The sequence below is a fragment of the Prionailurus viverrinus genome, chromosome E3, assembly GCF_022837055.1.
Source record: "Prionailurus viverrinus isolate Anna chromosome E3, UM_Priviv_1.0, whole genome shotgun sequence".
Lineage (NCBI taxonomy): Eukaryota > Metazoa > Chordata > Mammalia > Carnivora > Felidae > Prionailurus > Prionailurus viverrinus.
Window position 1 is genome coordinate 9,114,755 of NC_062576.1, and position 24,429 is coordinate 9,139,183.

Genomic DNA, 24,429 nt, shown 5'->3' on the forward strand with positions numbered 1-24,429 from the left:
CCTGCTCTGCAGAGCCCTTCCACCGCAGACCTGGCCACTGGGCTCCCGCCAGGCCTGGCCACCGGCAGCCGTGGCAGCCGAGGACGGGCCGCCACCCGGTCACTCCCCTGACCACTGGGCCTTCTCCCCAGGCCACCCCATTCCCACGTGACATATTCAGAGGTGAGCTCGGGGCTCCCTTCTGGGAACCAGGCCTGGGCTTGGCGTCTTTACCCGCCTCCCATCCTACTCAAACCGAGTCCTCACCACTACCCCGGAAGACGGGTTTTGTCATCCTGCTATGCTTGATTAGCAAACTCGGGCTCCAAGGGACAACGGTATGCCCAGGTACATTAAATGGCAGGTCCTAGATGCAAACCCTCGTCCCTCAGCTCCTGTCCCGGCACTTTCCCCGCTGCCTCCTTGCAGGGACCCCAGAGCGGTGGGTGGGGGACTGGCCTGTGAGGCCTCAAGCCTGACCGTAGGTGGACCTTCCCTTTGGTGCGGTTCCTACTCTCAAGACCAGAGTGGACGTTTAAGCCGGCCCCTCGTCTGGGCGGCTGAACAGCCGAGAAGCTTGGCCGGGCCCCCCTGCAGGGGGAGATAGCCCTAAATTGGGAGCGGAAAGGCCCACTTTGAGGGGTGGCTCGAGCCATGCCCTGCCCCCTTCCGCGAGCCGCAGTTGTGCCTGCCTGCCCCCGGTCGTGTGCGCTAGAGGAGGAGGGCCTTCTGTCCACCCAGTGAAACCAAGTCCCCGAGAGGCCTAAAAGGTTGTCTCTGGTATCTGAAGCATTTTTCGGCCTCATTAACGTGGGTAAGGAGCCGGCTTATTGTGATTCCTTCCCCCAGACGTGAAGGTGTCTTAGAGTTAGAGCAGGTGTGGGGGCGGGGTTCAGTTCCGTGCTTCTCAGCCAGGGCCTCGCTCCACAGTCATCTGGGAGCGCTGGGTGCTGGGGCGCCTGGGTGGCTCGGTTGGTTCGAGTGTCCAACTCTTGGTTTCAGCTCAGGTCATGATCTCACAGTTCATGAGTTCGAGCCCCACATTGGGCTCTGTGCTGACAGTGAGGAGCCTGCTTGGGATTTTCTCTCTGTGTCCCTTCCCACTCGCTCTCTCTGTCTCTCTCAAAATACATAAACTTTAAAAAAAAATTTTTTTTAATGCGGTGCTGGTCCAGGCCCCCACCTGCCTACTCAGTCAGACACTTCAGGGCTGGGGCCTGGGCATGTGCGTTTTAACAAGCCCAATGGGCGGTTCTGGGGCACAGCCCTAGTCAGGAGCCCTTGATCTAGACCAGTACCCATCCCAAGCTTGCAGACGGAAATCCTGAGGCCTAGGAGTGCCCCGCGATCCCCCCCACGGTCGCGGTCCCCGGTTCTGGACCAGGGCCTACCCGCTGTCCCCCGCCACCATCCTGGGGCTCTCTATTGCTGGCCACACCACCATCCCCTGCCCAGAGGAAAATAAATGTGAGCCAACCCAGACGCGGCCATTTATCACTGGAGACTCTGGTCTCACGCCGCAACCGTTAACAGAAATTAGGTTTCTGAAGTTTGACGAAACCACTACAATTTTGGAATTTAGCGCACAAAAATACTGCTTACAAATCATCAAGGATTAAAAAAAAAAAAAAAAATCACCAGGGATGACGGCACATCCCCGGGTGTTGGCCCGCTTCCCCCCCCCCCCCCCCCCGCCCCCGTGACACCCCAGGATAATGAACCCTTTCAGATGGTGCGGAATAGAGGCCAGCGGTCTCGGAGCGGTGATGTTAGTCTGTCCGTCCCTGCCCGGACAGACGTGTGCGTGGTTCGCTGACGGAGGAAACGATGGCAGGGCAGAGCAGCTCGGGTCTCCCGGCTAATCCGCGTGTTGTGGGCGGGGCAGGTTAGACCAGAGCGGAGGGAAAGCAGCATGTTCCCACCCGCTGGGGACGGTCCCGCCGCCATCTCACCTCCGTGTTTGCTCCGTGCAGCAGAGCCGGCCCAGCCTTCTTCCGCATCCAGCAGCGGGAGCTCGGACGACGCCATCCGCTCCATCCTGCAGCAGGCCCGCCGCGAAATGGAGGCCCAGCAGGCCGCCCTCGACCCCGCCTTAAAGCCAGCGCCACTGTCCCAGGCCGACATTGCCATCCTGACCCCCAAGTTGATACCCTCCTCGCCCATGTCGTCCGTGTCCGGCTACCCTCCGCTCGCCCTCTCCCTGAAGAAGCCCCCGCCCGCCCCCGACGCCAGCGCCTCCGCTCTGCCCAACCCCCCGGCCCTCAAAAAAGAGTCCCAGGACGCGCCCGGGCTGGACCTCCAGGGAGCGGCCGAGTCTGCACAGGGCGTCCTGAGACACGTGAAGAACGAGCTGGGCCGCGGCGGCGTGTGGAAGGACCACTGGTGGAGCACCGTCCAGCCGGAGAGGAAGAGCGCCGTTCCTCCCGAGGACGCCAAGCTGGAAGAAGCCAGCAGCGCGAAGGAGAAGGGCGGTGGCGGCCAGCCGCGGGCGGAGCGCGGCCAGCTCCAGGGACCCTCGTCGTCGTCAGAGTACTGGAAGGAGTGGCCCAGTGCCGAGTCGCCGTACTCCCAGAGCTCGGAGCTGAGCCTGACCGGAGCCAGCCGCAGCGAGACGCCCCAGAACAGCCCCCTGCCCTCCTCCCCGATCGTGCCCATGTCCAAGCCCGCCAAGCCCTCGGTCCCTCCGCTGACCCCGGAGCAGTACGAGATCTACATGTACCAGGAGGTGGACACCATCGAGCTCACCCGGCAGGTGAAAGAGAAGCTGGCCAAGAACGGCATCTGCCAAAGGATCTTCGGGGAGAAGGTAAGGGGGTGGGCTCAGGGGCCTGGGCGTTCTCATCTCTTCTCGCCGCTCTCTGGCAGCATCTGTCTGGAGGACGTGGCCGTCACCCCATTCAGCGAGCCACGGGGCAGAAAGATTTATCCACTCCCAGACTTCCGGAGAGGCCGGCCGACGAATGTTCCACTGTTCGCCCCACCTGGGGCGAGACTCTGGGCTAGGCCGTGTCACCCACCATGCTCCTTTAGGCTCCCAGCGACACGTGAGGGTGCGGACAGTCGCCATTTGACAGATAAGGAAAGTGCAGCTCAGGAAGGTTGAAACTACATGCCCCCAGCCGGCCGGTGCCTGAGTTCAAGTCCCGTCTCTCTGCCCAGGATGGCCCAGACACAACTCTGCAGGCTTTTTTGGCCAAAAAAGCTCTGATCCCATAGAGAGACCTAGAGAAGGAAGATGCATGTGACAGGAGAAGCTTCTGTCATGTGATAGGCATAATCGTACCTGTCTCGCAATTCAGCATTTTCCTGGGTCCTGTCGGCCAGATCGGTGAAGTGACCTGCCCAGAATACACAGCTAGAGGTGGCCCCGGGCACAACTGCCATGCCCGCAACTGGCCCGCAAAGCCCCTGCTTCCACCCCTTCCCTCCCTGGCTCACGAAAGTCAGTGATTTCTGAATGAGCCCCCAGACCCTTTCTGTGCCAGGCACTTCCCGGTAACAGTTTCTCGATAATGGGGATTTACCAGGCCTGTAAAAAAGAAGGTAAACATAATACCCCGGCGTTGTTTCAGACTAAGTCATTACTGAGCATAAGGAGAAGCGCTCCACTCCCCTGGAAGGCAGCCTCCCCGAGGGGTATGTGATGGGGTCGACAGTGGCCTCTGAGGAACCCCCACGCGGGGGTCTCCCCTCCCGCCTCCCGGCCCTCCCTGCCCTGCATTGTCCTGCCTTCCGCTCAGCGTTTGCGCCGAACCGTGCGGTGGATCCTTACAATATCTGATTGTGATTTCTTTGTCCTGATTTTACAAAAGGTGATGGGGCGGATAGAAGTGAGGATGAGAATTTCAAGTCCCTTGAAATTTCTAGTTCAGTGTTGTAAAAATATCATTTGAGAACATTTAAATAGACATTTGTGCTCATGCCTTAAATTTAGCAGAGACTTAATAGCGTTGAACTTGTTTGGCCCGTGAGTGCAGTTTATTCTGGAACTTGAGAACTTTTCAAAAGAGTGATCGAACGCAGCCCCTAAATATCTCTGGGCTGCATCTGTGTCCTGTGGGGGGTGTTTGTGCCCATACATATGTATGGCCATATGTGAGCGTTAAGAAAACTCGGGCATGTACGTGCAATTTGTCGGTTGTCTGCAGTGAGTTTCACTCCCAGGCTGGCGCCCCCATCGCCGCCGGCTCACCTCTGGGCCCCCACTGCCGAGCAGGATGCGGTCAGAGAGAGCAAACCTTTCTCGGTGCCAGCCCGGCCCAGCGCCACAAAGAAGACCGGCCTCCCGCACCCCGCCGGCCCCCGCCGCTCTGGCCACTAAAGGGGTCCTTGGCCCCGGCACCTCAGCCTTTCCTGGCACCTCCGGGCAAAGAGCAAGCTCTCAGCGCTTCCTCCTCGGGCTGTCGGGACGCCACCCCCGAGGCCTTGGCAGGATGGAGGCCCTGGGCGAGATCCCCTCCCCTCCTCCTCCCACCGCTCCTCTCCCTGGGAGTAGAAAGCTGTGGCTGTAACTAGGGCTCCCCAAGCCAGGGCCTCCGCCCACCGGGGCCTGTGACAAGCTGATTCCCCAACCCCAGGCTGGCGCCATCCACCGGGCAGGGGTTCCGCGCTCAGCCCCTGGAGCCCTCGCTTGGGTGTCGTCCGTCCCCACCTCTCCGTGGCCATGTGTGTGCATCACTAAAGCATTTGGTGGCCTCACACTAAATCCTGGGCACCGATGCATGTCTTTGGTTGCCCCACCAGGTACTGGGCCTGTCCCAGGGCAGTGTCAGTGACATGCTGTCCCGGCCGAAGCCTTGGAGCAAGCTGACCCAGAAAGGCCGAGAACCCTTCATCCGGATGCAGCTCTGGCTGAACGGCGAGCTGGGCCAGGGTGTCCTGCCTGTCCAAGGGCAACAGCAAGGGCCAGGTAAGGGCAGCCCCTCCCTGGGCTCCTGCAGATGGGGGGGAAGGGAAATGTATGCAGGGGGTGGTGAGGCCACCAGCCGCGCCCTGGACTGTTGGCCGGCGCCTGGGGGCGGAGAACTGTCCCCTTCCTCCACAACCTGTTGCCATGGGACTGACTTTAGTTTTTCGGAGACAGAAAGCTGTGCCTAGCTAATTTTATAAGCAGCAGAAAATGAGTTACTAATTAGGAAAATGCTGTTTGTACATAAATATAGGTAAAAGTCAAGTAGCTAAATCAGGGAATCAGGAAAGGAAATCATCCAGAGACACAGAGGTGAAAGATACAACGGGCTCCAGCTTCTGCCTCCGTGGACCCCGAGTTCTGGCCCCCCTGTAACGAGTGGGACCTTTGGGAACTTTATGCCGTCTACGCTCTGCTATGCTCGGTGTGTTAGGAGGTTTTAAACCCCTGGGGTTTGTTTCCTCATTTAATTGTAACCCTTTGTCTTATTCAGTCCTCCATTCTGTGACGTCACTACAGGACCCCCAGCAGCAGGGCTGCGTGAGTTCAGGTAACTAGCGATTTCTGTTGTTTTGTGTGGAATACTTCCCTCCCTCTACGTTTCCCGGTCCTCTGGTCTGTAGCGGGGGGTCTCCGAGGATCCCTGGTTCTGGATTCGGTGAGCCGAAAACACCATATGCGGCTGGCACACTGGATTCCTCGTGGTCCTGGTTTCTAACGGACAGAGGGAGAGTTAGCAGCTGCGTGAGGGTTTCCTCCGGCATTTTCCTGCTCGCCACCAAATTCTTTCATCGGCCTGTGGCTTCTAGGTGCTCAGGACCGGGGGCTGGGGTCCAAGTCAGAGGTAGATTCTGCACTCGCAGGCGCTTCCATTCTAACAGGAGGGGACTGGACCTCTCCCGGCAGGGTCATGGGCAGGCAGAAGTTGAGTCCATCCAGAAGACCTTGGGGCCACCTTCAAGCAAGAAGGATGGGGACGAAGGAAGCCAGTAAGGGCTGAGGGTGGGAATCCAGCCTAGAGGTGGCTGGAGGGAGGAAGGCCTGCAGTGCCGGCCGGCCGAGACACCTGGCGCCTTCCGGTTGGCATGTGGAGCCCCGGGGCCTTTGAGCCGGTGTTTCTGCTCTGCGGACCCCTTGCGGCGGCACCGTGCTCCTGGCCGTCGTCACACGTCCACCCTGTGCTTCCGTGAGCTCGGAAGCCTTGCTTGCCCGGCTTCCGGGAACAGCCAGTGTCTTGAGCTGCTCCTCTGTTCGCTTTTATTTTTCTAAACACACGGATTGGCCTCCATATCCCATCGATTCATTGAAAACTCAGAGCTAAGGGAGGGGCACGAAGCCCGCCAGCCTGCTGCAAGTTTTATGAGGGAAAACGTGCGTAGCACACGGAACAGGTGGGCAGCGGCCCGAGAGACACCGAACCGCACACAGATGCGCCCCGAGCGGGGTATCGGCCGCAAAGGGCCTGGTTGAGTTTGCATTTTGGGTGCTTCCCTTTGATTTTGACCAAAACGGGGGGTGGAAGTCGGTGTCTTACCCAAATCGTTGGTCTTCTTGGCCGGACCTCTGAATGGAGTGGTTTGTCCACCTGAAGAGGGACCACATGTACTTCCTTCCCCCCCTCACGTCTGGGTAGGTCAACTGAAGTAGCGAGTCCCAGAGAACTTAACGGAGCGCCGGCTCGCGTCCCAGATACATCAGGACAAATAATGCACAGACTTGTTTGTGCCAGAGCTTCACAGACGTTTGCATGGAAAATTCGCCTCGCCTCTTGCCCCAGCGGAAAGTTGGCCTCCCCTTAAACTCTCCAAGAGTATTTGCTGCCCAAGAGTTAGGACTACACTTGGCAGATCGTGACGAACGTATTTTAGATCAAAATCACTTGTTCCTGGGGCTCCTGGGTGGCTTAGTCGGTTAAGCCTCTGCCTTCGGCTCAGGTCGTGATCTCAGGGTTCATGAGTTCAAGCCCCGCGTCTGGCTCTGTGCTGACAGCTCAGAGCCTGGAGCCTGCTTCAGATTCTGTGTCTCCCTCTCTCTCTGTTCTTCCCATGTTCATATTCTCTCTCTCTATCTCTCTCTCTCTCTCTCTCTCAAAAACATTTTAAAAAAAATTTTTTTTTAAATCACTTGTTCCCAAAGAAAACAGGAGCTCTCCCGCAGCTCCTAGTCAGTCATGATCGATGCCAAAATCTTCTCCATGTGCAAACACATCCTTGAAGAATGGCCTCTCGCTCTTTATCGTATGGCAGGTATTTGCTGTTGTGCTGGAAGGTCCGTTGTCACATTTCCGACATAGGGAAACCACGCTGGGCCCCTCAGAGGGACGTAAGTGGTATTTGTAATAAGATGTCAAATTACTTTATAAAATAAAGCGATGTGTAAGACTCTTGGAGAGTCTGCAGATTGGCGGAGGCAGGGAGCCTCTGGATCAAAATGAGCACCAAAGAACTTTCCAGCAGTTTCTGTGAAGAGGTGGCAGGCGGGCCTCTCCCTGTGTCATCCCGGCAAAACGGGAGACGACGGATTATAGACCGCTTGCCCATCGCACCCACGGGCAGTCAGCAATAGGGAAGTCGTCAGTAGAAACACTCATTGTGGGGATTGTAGGGGGAAAGATGGAAAAATATTTCCTACATTGTAGGAAAGTACAAATTTTTTAATATGACAGTCGCTAAGCAAAAACGTTTCTCTGGATCGCAAAGACGAGAAAAAGCACTCATCGACGTTGAAAGAAAGACGATCGCTGTGGCAGGATTGTGGGTGGCAGTTTTTCTCGCGTGAAACTTCTTTACTACCAGTGGTCTCTTTTCAGGAGTATTTCTAAAAGGCAAAGTAGCAGAGCGTTTCACTTTGTGGGATTTAGATTTGAAAAAGAGAATTATTTTGTAATGATGAGTATCGCTGTATCATTGGGATGGATGCCCAGAGGGGACGCCAGAATCTTCCTCGACAGAGTAGAAAATGAACGTCTGTGAGGAAGCCTCCAGTGAAGCCGTGCTGCCCCAGAGGCACGTTAGCAAAGCCTCAGGTTCCAGGATTTCCCCAGGATTCGAGTTCTCTGTTCTCACCGCGGCTACCACGGACTCCTTCCCCAAGGCCCCCAGGCCCAGAAAGGTGCTGTCCTTGGCAGTGACTCCATGAGGCCCGTGCCAGAGGTGTCTCAGCGTGGTAGAAACAGATGGCTGTGGGAAGGTAATTCCAAGCCTAGGTTGGTTGGTTCCTGGATGCTGGGGAGAAACACTCGGCGTCTGAGCAGCCCGGGCCCTGGGCCGGCCTAGTGGCCAGAGTAGCCTCCCGGGTGTGGAAGGGCTTTGGAAGCCCGGCCCAGCAGTGAGAGACTACAGTTGCCCGGCAGAGAATGCGTGGGCCCAGTGCAGGACTCTGTGCTCAGTTACCATGGCGATAAGATGCCCGGGAGTGAAGTGGCCTCACTCATCTGAACAGCAAGCTGCTGACATAGGAGTCTGCTTGCCTCACTAAAGGCTCCCTGCCTGCCTCTCTGTGCCAGGCGCTGCTGCCCCTCGGGGTCTCCGTTTTCCTTAATGATGTGCACGTCAAGCTTGCTGATAAGCTTTACGAGGAGAGAGAGAGAGAGAGAGAGAGACCGAACTTTTAATTACATCACCCCTTCCTCTTCTTGAACGGAACCGTTCCTGAATGTTCCTTTGATGATCTGAGCATTGGGGTGATGGCCTCGGGCAGTCAGGAGGGTCAATGCCATTTTCTGCTGGCGGTCTGCGCTTTTTCTTGGAAGCTGTTGGGGCCTTGACGAAGAGTTAGGAGAGCAGAGGGTCCCGTGTTGATCACATGAGTTAACTTTTAATAGATAGATAGATAGATAGATAGATAGATAGATAGAGCAGAGGGTCCCGTGTTGATCACATGAGTTAACTTTTAATAGATAGATAGATAGAGCAGAGGGTCCCGTGTTGATCACATGAGTTAACTTTTAATAGATAGATAGGTAGATAGATAGATAGATAGATAGATAGATAGATAGATAGGTTTTTAAAGGCCAGAACTTCCATTCAGGTACTCGTTGAGGTTTCCAGGCAGTCTAGTTCCCTACAAACGTTTTTGAGTTGGCTTCTTTCGGAGTTCCCAGTGCCTTGGGGGAGGTGAGCCGGTGGTTCTGCATGGGGTCGTGTTTGACCTAATACGGCAGACTTATTGGGAGATAGTCCTTTGGGGATTGGTTGTCTGCTTCTTCCTGTTGTCGGTCTTCCGTCCCAGGTACCAGGCATCAGCTGACCTCGCTGCTTAGCGATCGCCATGCTCTGGTTCGGAAGCAAAAGAAAGCACTTACGGATGAAGGGAGGGGCCCTGTAAGGGTTGTTTCCCCTGAGTGTGGCCTCCAGTCCTTGCTGATCAGGTAGCTGGCTTTCTTTTAAAGGGGAGAAAACCTCAAGATGCACGGAAGGGGGTTGTGTGAGGGCACGTGTGTAGGTAGGTAGGTAGGTACATAGATCGGTAGGCAGATACGATCTGGTAAACCGCTGGGGTTTTTTGTGTTGTTTTTTTTTTTTTTTCCATTTTTGTTCCCTACAGCTCATTTTATATTCACAGTTCCTTGGTGTGATTAATCTCTTTGCCCCAAGGGAAGGAAGGAGACAAGAGACGATCTAAAAGGGGGAGGGAAAAAAAAGGGAAAGGAACAGATTTTCCTGGATGCGATGTTAGTCATTACATTACAGAGCGTAACTTTTGAACACGAAAGCATTTTGTTACTGCAGTTAATAAGCTTCCACACCACCCTTCAGATGGATTATTGCAAACCGCATAAGCCAAAGCATGCCCCAGTCTCCTCGGATTAATTCTGCAACATCCAGTTTTTTCCCAGCATGTGAGTCAGGAGCAGTGGGTTCCGGGTCCTCTACACCCGTGGAGAATCCCATGGCTGACTGTTGTCAGTCAGCAGAGCGGCAGCTGCCTCCCGAGGAGACAGCTGCCACAGTGTCTTGAACGTGGGTGGCCTCACACACCCAGGAGAGACCCGTGGCCACAGCCCCCGGTTAGGGACGGGCCAACATTCCTGTGTAATACGCAGAATGACTCTTGCTTGGTGCCCGTGAGATGACCAGGAAAATCTGTCCGGGGTTTAGTGCTTTGAACTCAGCAGTGGGATTCTCAGGCAGGCATTTGGATAGCTTGTTAATAGGGACTGCCAGAAAATTCCATGGCAGTATCTAAAACTTGTCAGTTTTAGTGCCTCAGTTTAGTGCCTTAGACTAGATTTGATTTGATTTTTTTTTCTTTCTCTTCCATCGAAATAAATCAGTGATCGTAACTGTCGGTTCTCTCTAAGAAGAATTTTTCTAACCCCTGAAAAGATTTGTATATAACTGATTTATACCTGGCCACAGAGAACAGATCGAAAACAAAAGAGGATTCTGGAAAGCCACCTATGAACTAGAGAGTGCCCTTCCCTGAGCAGAGGGTGGGCCGCTGCTGATCATTTGGCTCGGGGCTCGGCCTTGTGCACCCACTCATCGACGCAGTGTGGCCAGGAGAACTCAGTGTGCCATGCGTGCCTTTCTTTCTTGGTTGCAACCTGCGTTCGGATGCTTTGTTATATCAAGAACGCCGTGATAAAGGAATAACTGTTCTAAGGTCACAAAAGACAGGTTTCTGGATTCAGACACAGCCTGCCTTCCTATTGTCGGTATGTGTGGGTGCAGGCCCCGCGACGCTGAGGGAGCCCCACGGAGGGACTGGGCCGTAAAGGGCTAAGGGGTCAGGGAGGAGAACATTGCAGGTACAAAGTTCATAGACAGGGAAGCACATGGCATGTGCAGAACCTTTGAAAAGGGTGAGAAGCCCCTGACGCAGAGGGCTTTTTTTTGGTTTGTTTTCCTTTTAAAACGACAGTAGGAGAGTAGATCCTGGGAGCGTTTGGTCTTTCCTGTGTGTAGTCTACCGTTGGCTGTGCTGCCTTGAGGCTTGTGTGGTGAGAAGAAAAGTGTGCGGGTGCCTGGGGGGCTCAGTCAGTTAAACATCCGACTCTTGGCTTTGTCTCAGGTCTTGATCTCACGGTTCGTGAGTTCGAGCTCCGCATCCGGCTCCTTTTGCTGACAGTGCAGGGCCTGCTTGGGATTCTCTCTCTCTCTCCCCTTCTCTCTGCTCCTCACCTACTCACTCTCTCTGTCTCTCAAAATAAATAAATAAACTTAAAAAAAGAAGAAGAGGAAGAACGAGGAGGAGGAGGAGAAAAGTGTGGACGGTGGGACAGAAGGGAGGCTCCGTGCTCTTTCAGGGGGACCTTGGCGACCTGCCCCGCCCCTTCCCCGGTGGTGTTGGGCCTGCGATGTGTACCTGCTGCCTCTCCCACCAAAGTGCTTCTCCTCACCCCTACCCGCCCCCAGTGGCTCTTTCTTGAGAGGAGGGGGGCTGAGGCCCGTGATCGGTGGCACAGCCCTCCTGAGTTCTCACCCACCCCGTCTGAAGAGATCAGAGGATGGAGGGAAGAAACTCCTGACCTCAGAGCTGAGCCGCTGGACCACAGGGAGCCAGGAAATAAGCAGGAAAGAACTTCCCGCCGCTGGACCGTGGGAGGGGCAGGTGAGGGGTTGAGACTCGGCCAGCGGCATAGCCTCCAGTATGCAGGGCACTGAGATGGCATTAGCAGTGGCTGAATATGCGCAGGCGGGGGACGGGGGAACAGTTCAAGAAGAAATTGTCCAGGGCCACAGGATAGGCTTAGGGGGCTCAGAGGCAGAGAGGGAGAGGAGGTGGACGATGATGGCCCAAAGCCCAACGGTCATTTGGCCCCGTACGGGGAAGGGCCTTGTTCAAACAGGGTAGGCCGAGGAGGCTGTGAGCCCGACGAGCACATGCCCCAGAGCCACCAGGCCTGGGGCCCTCAGCTGAGGCGGGACTTAGGGAATGTCCCACCAGGGCCTAGAAAGTTCCTTCCTCACCTTGGGTGCAGTGGAGTAACTTGCTCTGCCAAGAGCGAGATATCCCCTGTGCCAGCCCAGACGGTCTAGGAAACTGTGCTCTGTGAATTGCCTTCTAATTAATGTCTTTCAAAAATTGTCAGCCTTATCTCAGCTGAGCTCAGGTGACAAGGGGTTTGGGCATTCTAGAGCTAACCCTTCAAGAATGATGAGATGCAGGCCGGGCACAGCAAACGCAGGAGGGGCCTCAGCCACGCCACAGGACAGGAGGGGGCCCTCTCTTGAGCCCCCTCGAAATGGGACTTGTTGTCAGCTCCCCCTAGTGCGTGTGCACTCGCCGCTTTGTGGGAATTCACCATGGGGGTCTGGCCATGTGACCCGGAAGCAGCCCCCACTGCAATGTTAACGTAGGAGGGCAGGGGGAGAGCGGAGGCCCGGCCCTGCCTGCCTTCACCCGGAGCACACTGTACCTGCAGGCCCCGCATGGGGTTCGCTCTCAGGCAGCAGACGTCAGACTCACCGTTCCTGGGAAAGACTGCTCCTTTGTAAATCAGCCCCCAAAGTCTCTGTTCCTAGAGTGGGATTTGCCACCATTACGTCTCCAAAAAAGAGACAGAGAGAGAGCAACTCAGGGTAAGAGATTTGACTTTGTTAAAAAATTATGACTTGTGGGGTTTTCTTGAATAAATGAAGTGTACACCATGATTATAAAATGCAAGCTTTCAAAGAGTTTACACCCCTTTTTTAAAAATGAGTTGATCTCCGCTGGTGAAGCGTCTGACTTCGGCTCTGGTCGTGCTCTCATGGTTCTTGAGTTCAGGCCCCACGTCACTCTCTCTGTTTCTCCTGTGCTCACAGACGCTCTGTCTGAGAAATAAGTATACATCGGGGCACCTGGGTGGCTCAGTCGGTTGAGCGTCGGACTTTGGCTCAGGTCATGATCTCGTGGTTCGTGGGTTGGAGCCCCGTGTTGGGTTCTGTGCTGACAGCTCAGAGCCTGGAGCCTGCTTGGGATTCCGTGTCTCCCTCTCTCTCTGCTCCTCCCGTGCTCGTGCTCTCTCTCTGTCTCTCAAAGATAGATGAACGTTAAAAATAATTTAAAAACAAAATGTTTCCAAAAAAAATAAGTAAACATTTAATTGAGAAAAATAATGAGTTGCCCACCCTCCCGAAACCCCCGTCTTCCAGCCGCCCTCCCCGGAGACCATCCTATCCCGTTTCCTGCAGACGGTCCCTGTAACTAGATACTGTTCTGCACAGAAGGAAGCCTGCAGGCGTCCAGGTGCCGTGTCTTGCTCTCCTCAAGCAGCAATATGTAGCAGGTACTTGTTAGCCCAGTATGCAAAGAATTTTCTCCTCTTTTTACAGCTATAGGGAAGTCCCATATCTGGATATACGGTATCTTATTTAACCAGTCACTGGTGAGAAATATTTCCATTGATTTCAACAGCAAAACCTAAGCAACTGCCCTGCAGTGACCAGCCTTGAGTGCGTGTCAGCGGCCGTGTGCGCAGCGGGCTCAGCCGACTGCCGAGGGCTCGTCCGGCCTCCGCCGCCGAGCGACGGTGCGGCCTTGGGCAAGTGCCCCGACTTCTCTGTCTCAGATTCTTCTTCTGTAAAATGGGGCTAATACGGGACCTGTCTCCCAGGCTGTTGGGAGCTTTAAATGACTTTGTGTACAAAAGCCTTTCAGAACCGGGCCCTCTGGGGGCACCTGGGTGGCTCATTCGGTTCAGCGACCGACTTTTGATACTGGCTCGGACCACGATCTCACGGTTCGCGAGTTCAAGCCCCGCATTGGGCTCTGCGCCGACAGTGTGGAGCCTGCTTGGGATATTCTCTCTCTCTCTCTCTCTCTCTCTCTCTCTCTGCCCCTCCCCCACTCATGCTGTCTCTCTCTCTCTCTGTCTCTCTCTCAAAATACATAAACTTAAAAAAGACTCAAACTCTGTTTAAAAGGAAATAAAAAGAACAGGGGCCGCCGTTGGAACATTTACTTCTGCTGCTACACTTGCGTTACACGTTGCCCCGCGTATACGTGAATGATACATGTGCACACACAGAACGTCAGGCCTCCCGCTTTCAAACAGGAAAGCAGTCCAGCCGCTCGCTCCTGGGGTGGAGCTCGTCAGGCGGGAACATCACCGGGTGGAAGCCGGCAGCCAGGGTCCATTGCAGGGGAAGCTGCGTGCAGCTCTCCAGACTCCCGGCTTCTCGGAAATGCCATCGGTCTTTGGAAGCTGCCTGCCCGTCTACCATCCTGTAAAGTTGACCCCAAATCCTGAGCTTCCAGAGGAAAGGCTGCAGGTTCTATCACCCATGCCGTCTGGGGCCGAGCGGCGTGGAACCCGGCCACCCTGCCGGGATATAGGGGTGACCGACCGTCGGCACGGGTGAGCCGTGCCATCCCACTCAGGTTCCCTTGGTTGCTCTGCCTGGACCTCCATGCGCCGCCTAAATCGCCTTTGAGAGAAAGCCCTTGCGGAGCCTCGTCACAGGCCTCTGGACACGTCTCCCTTCTCTCCCCTTTAGGCTTTCTTCGGAAATCAGAATTTACAGTACGTTGGGCATTCGGTGCAAGAAGCAAAAGTGGGTCGTAGGAGCAAGTGAGGACTTGGGCTTTCAGTGGTTTGGTTCCAGGGAAAGACGAAGGAGCTGACATGCGTATCTATCCTCAGGTGATTTTCAGGCCTGAAAGGAGAAAACTCGCGTATTTGTATCTTTTATGTGCCCTGCACAGAGCTGATACCTTTAATCCTCCATCAGTAAGGGGAAGTGATTTCCCCCACCTTACGGATGGAGAAAACCAAGGCTCAGAGATGAGCGGTGATTTGCCCTCAGTCAAGAAGATGGAAAAAGCGACCGTGGTCCTGAGGCCAGCGGCCCTACTGCCATGGAGCTGGGCCCAGGCGAGCTGTCACTCAGCCCTGAGGGCTCTGTCCCCCACCCCACCCCCCATGGGTAAAGGGTCGGTGCCTGGAACGACATGCTCAGAGAGAAGCCAAGGCCACATTTCAAAACCGGAAACAAAACTGGATCCAAATTATAAATTTGAATAAATACAGAAAAGCAGATCCCTCCATTACCCCGGGACGCGTCCCTTGTATTTCAGCCAGGAGTTGGGCAGGAGAAGAGGAGAGAAGCCAGCGACAAATCAGTGGCAGAGCCGGACCCGACTTTATGCAGTTTGCAATGGAACGTATATAATCCATCCAGCCGGGGATACAGGTCGGTGCTGCTCTGAAACCCTTCCCGTCTACGTGCACGGAAAATACACACAGTGGTGCAGGGCCCTTTCCCTTCCTGAAGGATAGCCCTGCCCTTCAGCTGTCTGGCCCTCTTCCTGCTGGGAGCCCTGAGCCAGCCAGGGACCCGAGCCCCAGCCCCTTACGACTGGCCCCTGGGCCACGCTCAGGGTCTGCACGAGAAGTGAGGAGCGGGGGCTCCGATACAGAGCGAACCGGGAGGCTCCATCACCAGCTTCATCTTGATTTTGTGTTTTGCTCTTCCCTTTGGAACCGGATTCCCAAATATAGTCTGAGTCTGAATTGGCAGATGTTGGGTTTGTCCTTTATGAGAGGACCAAAATTAGTCTGTCATTTGGCACTTAAATAAAGCAGCCGAACTGCCTTTGTACCAACTTTGCAACAAGGAGGGACTGAAGTTGGGGCATTTTGTCTGATAAGGAAACTTCCTTGGAAGCTTCAGCAGCACCTCCAAAGCCAAAAGCTGAGGGAGGAGAAAGAGAGAGAGAGAGAGAGAGAGAGAACACGGAGTCCAGAGGGACGTGTCTTCCTCGTGGCTAGACCTGCTCGTCCATGAGTTACGGTCAGTTGCGTTCCACGTGGTTTAAATACCTCCCAAAATTGGAAGAGAGAATCGATACTCCACGGAAATAGCAGTCGGCGAAAACAGCAGCGGTGACTCGGTTTTGGGGAGGAAAAGAACAATCTGTCCAGAGTGCCTGGAGCTGGGTGAGCAGAGGGGCTCCCCAGGGGCAGCAGAAAGATGTTATAATCAATTACCACATCATAACACTGATGTATGATAATTACGGAGTGTTTCTCCTGAGATAGTGCGGCGTTTGGCTGGGATACAGTTCTTTCATGGTCCACTGCCTGATTAATATGCAAATAATAGGCTGATTGCATGATGCATGCAGAAAATGAGTTCGCTGATAACGTGAGCACCGAAGCGGGAAGATGATAAATTACTTTTACTGACTGTCCTACATTAAGTACCCTTTCTCAACAATTTCATCACAAATTAAGTAAAGCAGTATGGAGAGATTAGGAGGATGTGTAAAATAACGTACCTTAATAGCTTTTCTAATACCGTCGTGTACGAGACGTTACTGGTTCTGCTCGGCACGGCCCGGTGCCCGTGTGGGGCCAGACCCATTCACCCGCCTGCGTGCTGTTGGAAAGCCGGGTCCCGGCCCACCACACCGTCACATTTGGCGCCTGCCATCGGCCCTGGATCCTCTGAGGAACATTCCGTCACAGCCCAAACATCATTACCCACATGCCAGGCTGCCTGGCAGTGTTACTGAGCAGGGACAGGCTGCTCTCGGGGCAGGCGCTTAGCGCCTCTGCACATATGGACGCTTCGAAGCCTGCTGTCCACCATGTGCCTGGGGACAGGAGGGTTTCTGAGCTGCAGGCCTAGAAGGCGCAGAAATAAACCAATGTCCAAAACCACCTCCCAACTCTCAGAAATCCGGGAAAACTAATTCCACCCTCGGAACAGCGGTGTGACCGGTCTGCCGGAGAATATGAATATCGGTGAAGGATGGACAGGTTTGCCCAAAGCCAGAAACGGAACCCTGGAGAAAAAGCGAGGACGCGGGCACACACACTCACACACGCTCAGAGTGATTAATCTTTGATTACAGCAAAGCAATTTAACTAGAGGGTTTGTTTTTTCCCATCTCAGTAATATATATTTAGACTGTTTGTATGACATACATTTTCTCTTAATGCACAGGGACGCATTGATAAGTGTTCATACACACAGCTGGTTCGGTAATAAGGTTATTGAAGGTAATTTGAAAGCATTATTTCTAAATCAGTATAGATCTGCAGAAAAGCTGGAAGCCGGGAGATCACCGAGCTCCGAAGCAGGGCCAACCGTGTCGCCCAGTGCAAACTTTCGCCAGACCGGGTTCACTGCAAAAGGCGAATCGTGATTTAAGAAGGGTTTTTAATTTTGAACTGAATTAAATGAACGCTGAATTCCCAAACTCTGCTTTTGATGTGCGTGTTTCCTCAAGAGCTTGTACAACGTGCACCACAAATACGAGGATCCCTGGGAGAGGGCAGATAGGTGCCCCGAATTTTCTGCCGAGCCCGCCCTGGCTCTGCCACAGCTGGGTCAGCCCAGGGTTGCTGAGAACGTCTCTCCCCCGTGTGCTTCCCCAGTGTGGGGAGAAAAGAGAGTGAAAAACAGTCTGGAGAATGAGGCAGGCACAGGACGGTGTCGGACGGGAGGAGCCGATCATCCGCGGGTCTCTGGGTGACCTCGAGGCAGCGGTCACAGAGGCTAGCATCTCCCGCACCTGTGTGTGCAGCGACCGTCTGCCTCCCATCTCCTCCCACCGCAGGTGGACCGCCACCACCAGACCCAAGAACTCAGGGCCACCTCCAGTGAAATGCACCCAACCTTGAACTCAGCCTCGTCTCCCCAGGACTGCTCCTTTCGGTGAACAGCAAGCCTGTAACCCTGGTCATCTGAGCCAAACCCTGGCAGCCCTTCTCGGTCCTTCTCTCCCTCTTACACACCCTCCCAGACACACACTCGTGTGTGTGCGCACAGATGCACACGTGCACACACACACACAGTTTCTGTTTCCTAAGTGTCTCGCAGAATTTTTTTCTTTCCATTCCCTCAGTCCCCACCCTGGCCCAAGCCTCAGAGCCATCGTCCCAGATGGCACTTTCGGCTGGGACACTCCCTTCCCTGCTTCACGCCCTTCCCTAGGGTCCCACCTTCTTAGTGTGTGACCCGGCCCCCATCTCCTCTCCACCCGGGCCTTGGCATACCGCAGCCTCTCCTCCACACCCACCCAGCCTCAGTTTCGGGGTCACGGTGCCCCCAAGCGTCCCCGTCCCGCCCTCGTCTCAGGGTCTTTGTGACCGTGACTTGCTTAATGAAGTCTTCCTGGCTCACGACCGTGCCCCCGTCCCCTAGCACCCTGCCTGGCACTTAGAGGGCCCCCTCATTGAATGGAAAGCCCAGGCCCTCTCTTCAAGTGGCCTAGAAGTCAAGTTTGGGGAGGTAAGCTCTACATGGCTCAAGTTAAATAACCTTGCTTTTATTTTATTTTAGTTGTTTTAGTTTTCTCAGTTAACAAGTAAAGGATTTGGGCTTTAATGTCACTGTAAGAGTTCCTTAGGCAGGCATTAGAAATGTTCTGTTCACACACCCAGCTCAGTACCCGCTGCGTGCTGGGGCTGCTGTCTTTTCCCACCCTCGCTTCTATCCTGGCCAGCGCGACCCAGTAGGATCCGGGCTTGTGGGAGAGAAAACACGGATGTTCCCTATTACAGAAGAAACCAGGACCGACGGAGACACTTTCCTTTCCTGGGTCCTCCCCAGGGAGGACAGCAGAGGGTCCTCCCCAGGGGTTCCTGCCCCAAACCTTCCTCTGGTTACTCCTTTCTGCCATTGGAAAAAAACTAATGATTTGGCAGGTTTGCTGGGAGTTTCAGCGATATAAGGCAAGGTTGGCTTGGAGCCGAAGCGTGTTGCCAGCCCAAGGAGGGGACGTTGTGTGCTGATGCTCGATGCCACCACCTGTTTGGGAATGGACCTTCCTGTGGGTGGGGGAGACCCTCGGGAATGGGGTCTGGGGAGGGCCCTTTACTTACTCCCCTGGGGTATCAGACGCAGGCCTCGGCCCTCAGAAAGAAGGCTGTTTTGTAGCATGGATGTGGTTAGTATGTGGTTAGATTACTTCCGGTTCTTTCTCGGTAGAAAACGTCCAGGGACATGGTGGGACACGTATGGAAGGCTCTGACATCTATTCAAGTATCCATGTATTTGCTTTCAAGCCCGTGTTAATCCATCAAAAGGCTGCTCATACTCAAAAACAAACAACTCCACGTTTTCTGCTGGCCTGGAGAAGTCGGCGGTAGTCCTGAGGGGCCATGAGCATCTGCTGTCAGCCCCAGAGGCAGGGTTCGGGGCTGAGGAGCCCGTCTACACCGCCCCCTGCCGCTGGGACAGGGCGTGGCGTTGGGGACATCCTAAGAGGTGTGGTGCAGGCCTGGTCGATTTCTGGCTAAACACAGGAGGGCAAATGAGCCTTGCTGTTCAGAGGGGTGGTGCGTCTCTCGGAGGAAAGTGAGGAGTCCCCACGCTTCGGCTCGGGTGCAGTGGCTCCGTCACACAACCCATATCCAAACTCCACTGAGAAGTGTTGCAGACCAGTGGTCACGCTGTTGTGGCCTTGGAAGCTGTCGGCACCATCAGCCGGGAGGGCCTGCAGCCGGGCAGGGTCCTTCCAGGCCACCAGAGCTCCCGCTGGACCCAGGGTGCCGGCACCGGGCACTCCAGAACCTTCTGCACGTCCTCGCCCCACTGTGCGGCCACAGCTGCCGAGGCTGCTGTCCCCCCCGTGGCTCCGTCTTCCACTCTCTGCCTCTCCCCTACACCCCCCTTGTATCTTCTCCTTGATTCCCTCTTGCTCACATTTCCACGTGCCGGACCACAACCACGCTGCACCCCGGCTCCGTTTGGCCAACCACTCCCCCCCCCCCTCCCATCTTCTCCCTCCGCTCTCCCATCTTTCCATACTTGTCTGTCTTTGTAGTCACTTGGAATTTCCTGGCTTGGCAGGGGCTCAAAGCCTAAACTATGGACATAATGAAAGTAGTGCATCAGACCGGCCACCAGTTAAATAATGTTTGGGTTCTTGTCAGAATGTCACAGAGTACCCTGTCATTTTGTTTCAGCAACTTGTCCTTCTGAATGCACAGTTCGCCTTATGGCATGCCAGCAGTAAAAATGTCACTTACAATAATTACTTTTTGGTGAAAATGCTTGCTGACTTCCTACCTTCAAGCTGTTTTTTACACAGTGGGGAGATAATAAGAAACGACTTTATCCTGACTGCTCAAATGAACACTAAATGGAATTTGGGTTATTATTACTGCAGATAGAGGGCTGGGTATGGAAATTTAAACAGTGGATCGGATAAACTGCAGAGAGATTTGTCTCTGGAAATCATGGCGGGCGAGGATTTTCAGTTGGCTTGTATGGGAAACTTAAGGCAGCTGTTGTTTGCCTGCTGTTTTTGGAATATAATATTTTTCATAATCCTTTTATAGTTCCTGAATGCCTCGTGTGTTTCATAGGGGCTCGCGTCACTGTCTCTGCTTTCTGTATCTTTCTTGTAATCTTACAAGCTACTCTTGTGTAAGATTCGAAGCCTTGCAAAAAAGAAAAAAAAAAAAAAAACCCTAATCCACATGGATCACTTTTTAATGTAACACCTTACTATTGCTGTCAAAATTGGATATGTGAACTCTGTGGCTGGGCTTTTCAAATATGCAGACGACCCATTTCCAATTGTCCCCGCCCTCCTGGCTATAGATGCCTTGAAAGCAAGATGGGTGTCTGATTCTCACTTATCCCCAGTGCCAGCGGAGTGCATGACACAGAGTGGGTGCTTTCAGAATGCTTGAGCAAGCGAGCGAGCAAATGAATGAATGAATGAATGAATGAATGAATGAAAGCATGCCTATGCTTATACTTCCGTAATTGCCAGACAAAGGACAGTGGAAATGTGGAGAGTTTCTACTCTCAATCTGGTTCGGATCCTTCTCCATCCAACGTGGTCTGGACAACTCATGTTGCCGGTCTGAGCCTCAGTTTCCCTACCTGGAGTTGCAGGATTTATATTCCCATCGCGGGGCCATCAGGAGAATTTGATGCAGCCGGGTGTAAACGCCCTTCTCTCGCTGCTAATTACATTTTGGTTCCCTTCCCTCACCCCAGTAGTGGGTTGGCTTTTTGGCCCTGACCGCCATGTTTCTGAGACTCGCGCATGTTGACACGGATCGCAGAGCAACTGTGTCCTGGAAGGCAGGCCCGGTTCTTCTGCCACGAAAGGACATGCGGGTGCAGGCATGGCCCCACTATATAGGTGGCCTATTATGAATACAGACTGGTTCCCAGCTGTGTCGCTGAACGTGACGTCTTATATCTGTGAAAAGAGGAACATGGATGTCCCTTCTGGTCCTTTCAAGGAGTGCAGTCGGTCATTCTCATGAGCCTTAGCCCAGAGCCTGGCACACAGGGAGTACATGAGAAATGATGTTAGCTTCAGTGGTAGCTGCTCCTACAAATGATGGTAACATAAGCCTTCTTAATATGGTCTCACTCTCACCCCACCCCACCCCACCCCACCCCAAGGTGCTCCTGCTGTTAAGGCACCCGCTGTTAAGGCTCCTGCTGTTAAGGCACTCACCAGAGTGAATAGCACTCTGTCCAGGTACCCAGACCCCATCGTGGAAAGCACCCCTGTTTCTTCCCTCTTCCTCCATCCACTCCCCATATCATCCCCTCCATCTGTCTTGAACCTAGATATTTCTCCCCACCCCACTGCCTGTCTGCTTTGCGGGCCAGCACCCGCTCTCCCCCTACAGCACTGCAGCCTCCACAAGACCCCAGGCCCCAGCCTCACTGCTCGCAAGTTCATTCTCCCCCTCTGAAGCAATAGGGAGCTGAATTGGTTTCTTATTTTTTGACATTAGGCCTGTGATATTTAAAATCCCAGAATAACGCAGTAAGCACCCATGTTCCAACACCCAACTTTACCCTTACCATTTGGCCACCATCCAATCCTTTATTTGTAAGAGAAAACCTCAAAGATAGAGTTGAATCCCTCTCCCTAATCTCATTGGTCCTTGAAGGCCACCCCTCCTGGATTTGCTGTTTATCATTCCTGTGCATGATTTTATTTATTTTATTCCTTAAATTTTTTTAATGTTTATTCATCTTTGAGAGGCAGAGACAGAGCATGCTCGGGGAAGGTGGGGGCAGAGAGAGAGGGAGATACAGAATCTGAAGCGGGCTCTGAGCTGTCAGCACAGAGCCTGATGCGGGGCTCGAACCTACGAGTAGTGAGATCATGACCCTGAACTGAAGTCGGACGCTCAACCGGCTGAGCCACCCAAGCGCCCCAGTTTCCATGCATGATTTTAAATCCTCGCCTCTACGTATCTACGTAGCCATGCAAAACGTAAAGTACGTATGGGCCCTCAACGTACACAAACGTTATGCTCTGTTTCATTCTGTCCCTTGCTTTGTGGGCTCCCCCAGCATACTCCGGGTGCCGGTATGTGCGGCCCCAGCCCTGACGTGCTCGCCGCTGCTTACATAGCACGCAGTACGTTGTATCAGCATGCCACAATCTGGAGACCCAGTCTCCCAGCGATGGACCCCGTTCCCAGTCTTGTGTTCTTCCACATGAGGCCTCAATACACATCCTAGTGGCCGCTCTGAGTCCCCAGAAGAGAAGCACCGCTGGGGCGAAGGGTAGGCCCACTTTCTAACAGACCTTGCCCTGGCTCCCAAGTGCGTGAGGGTCACAGCAGACATCGGGGCCCGTTCAAAGCCCCTGCACCGGCCAGCCTCGGGGGGCCTCTCTTTGCTTCATATTCTTGCTACACGACATTTCACTCGTGCCTCAGCCCACCACATGTCCGGAGTAGTCTACACCTCCCTTGCCACTCCTGCCTCTCGCGACTCACCTGGCTAAGTCCTGCTCGTGCCTGAAGCGCACCTGAGGCATCCCCCTCCCGGGGGACCTCTCTGATCCTCATGCCACATCAGTGTCCCCTGCCTGCCCACTGCCCCCTGTCCTACCTCAGAACCCCCACTGCCCTTTAGGTACTTCTGTCGAATGGCCATCTCCCCACTAGGCCTGAGCCCCAAGGGGGCAGGACCACCTCTGACCAGGCGACCACCATATGCCCAGTGGCCTGACTCAGCAGATTATGGAGCGGGTGAAAGAATGAAGGGAATGACATCTCATTCTTTCCAGAACTTTGTCCACAAAGTGGACAAAGTGTAATTTACATACAGCAGAATTCACTCTTGGCTCATGGAAGTGTCCCGTGAGTTCTGGCAATCAAGACACAGAAGAATCCCATCATCCCCGCCCCCCCCCCCCCCCAGAATTCCCTGGGACCCCTTTGTAGTCTAGTCCTGCCCGCCACCCTGATCTGCTTTATGTCCCTACAGTCTTACCTTTGCCAGCATGTTATCTCCATGGTATCCACCAGGAACTGTGGAAGAAACAACAGTAATCAGGAGGAGATTTATACTGAATGTAGGTTCCCTTTATATAAACAAATGTATTTCAACACAATTTAATAACTGCTTTTATTTATTTTTTTTCCTAAAGCTTTTATTTCTAAGTAATCTCTATACCCAGTGTGGGGCTTGAACTCAAAATTCCAAGATGAAGAGTCACGCACTCTTCCAAAGGAGCCAGCCCGATCGATGCCCCTAATAACTGCTTTGAAAAGAAAAAAAAAAAAAAAAAAACATCCAACTTGGGGTTTGTTTCTTAGCACCAACCATGTGGCAGGTTCATTCCTCACTACAACGCTGTCTGCATTTTCCAGATGAGGAAACCAGGATGTTCCAAGAAGTTGAGAATCCCACTCTTGTTAAAACAGCTGGCTAACAGAGGTGGCCCTACCCCCAAGTTCGTATCTTAATGTCAAACCCAGGACTCCTCCTTTTTTTGTTTTCTAAATTACTTGTAATTACGTGGAGTGGAAGAAAGCCTTATTCCTTCAAAAAAGTATTGGTTTAGGGGCGCCTGGGTGTCTCAGTCGGTGAAGCGTCCAGCTTCGGCTCAGGTCATGATCTCCTGGTTTGTGGGCTCGAGCCCCGATTCAGGCCCTGTGCTGACAGCCTAGAGCCCGGAGCTGCTTCGGATTCTGTATCTCCCTCTCTCTTTGCCCCTCCCCTGCTCATGCTCTGTCTCTCTCTCTCTCTCTCTCTCTCTCTCTCTCTCTCTCTCTGTCAAAAAAAAAAAAAGTATTGTTTTAGTCAGAGGCCTCCATTTGGTGATTTGGGGGAAAACAAACAAAAAAAGTACTATCCTTTTCTGTTGACAACGTTTCTTATTCTGTCAAGATGATCAAGGACAGGCAACCACCTGTCCTTCCTGCACCCAGGGGCCGGGCCACCTTGCCAGGGGCTCTAGAGCCTGTCTCTGTGGTGCTCCCACCAAAACGGGCTTAGTTCTGGTTCATTAGCCGCTGTGGTGCCGGTCCGGCCGCTAGAGCATAGGGCTTCCTGGAAACAGCTTTCTAAAGAAATGACTCCCTTTCCAACGTGATGCTCTCTGCGTGAGGATTTGTGGCGTCTCCCACGGGGCCATTTGCCATTGCATCTGTCCATGCCTAGCCAAACACGTGGGCCCAATCTGCTTTCCGTGACCCGAGATCACAGTGGCGTGTGTGTGCACGTGTCGGTCCGTGAATCCTCGTCCCCCGGAAAGAGCACTCCGCTTCGAGTTGTCAGTTGCAGTTTCGACACAGAGTGGAGATCCAATGCAAACCCGCCCAGCGGCACTTTCCCGGTACATTTCCAGGCCCAGCGGTGGGGGGGGGGGGGGGGGGCTTG

The 24,429-nt window shown here is 53.9% G+C and overlaps 1 protein-coding gene across 7 annotated transcripts in view; it reads left to right on the top strand.

Moving 5' to 3' along the window:
- CUX1 (cut like homeobox 1) overlaps positions 1–24,429 on the top strand; it is a 366,343-nt gene that overhangs the window by 296,805 nt on the left and 45,109 nt on the right. For 4 of the 7 annotated variants that reach the window (XR_007147822.1, XM_047838946.1, XM_047838945.1 and 1 more), the window contains exons 18-20: positions 1,953–2,785; positions 4,723–4,888; positions 5,382–5,438. The exons of the other annotated variants lie outside the window; for them this stretch is intronic. Coding sequence is in view for 3 of the 4 variants with exons in the window: in XM_047838946.1 (XP_047694902.1) it covers positions 1,953–2,785; positions 4,723–4,888; positions 5,382–5,438 (1,056 nt within the window). In the remaining variant the exon portion in view is untranslated. The remainder of the gene's footprint in view (positions 1–1,952; positions 2,786–4,722; positions 4,889–5,381; positions 5,439–24,429) is intronic. 7 annotated transcript variants of the gene reach the window in all.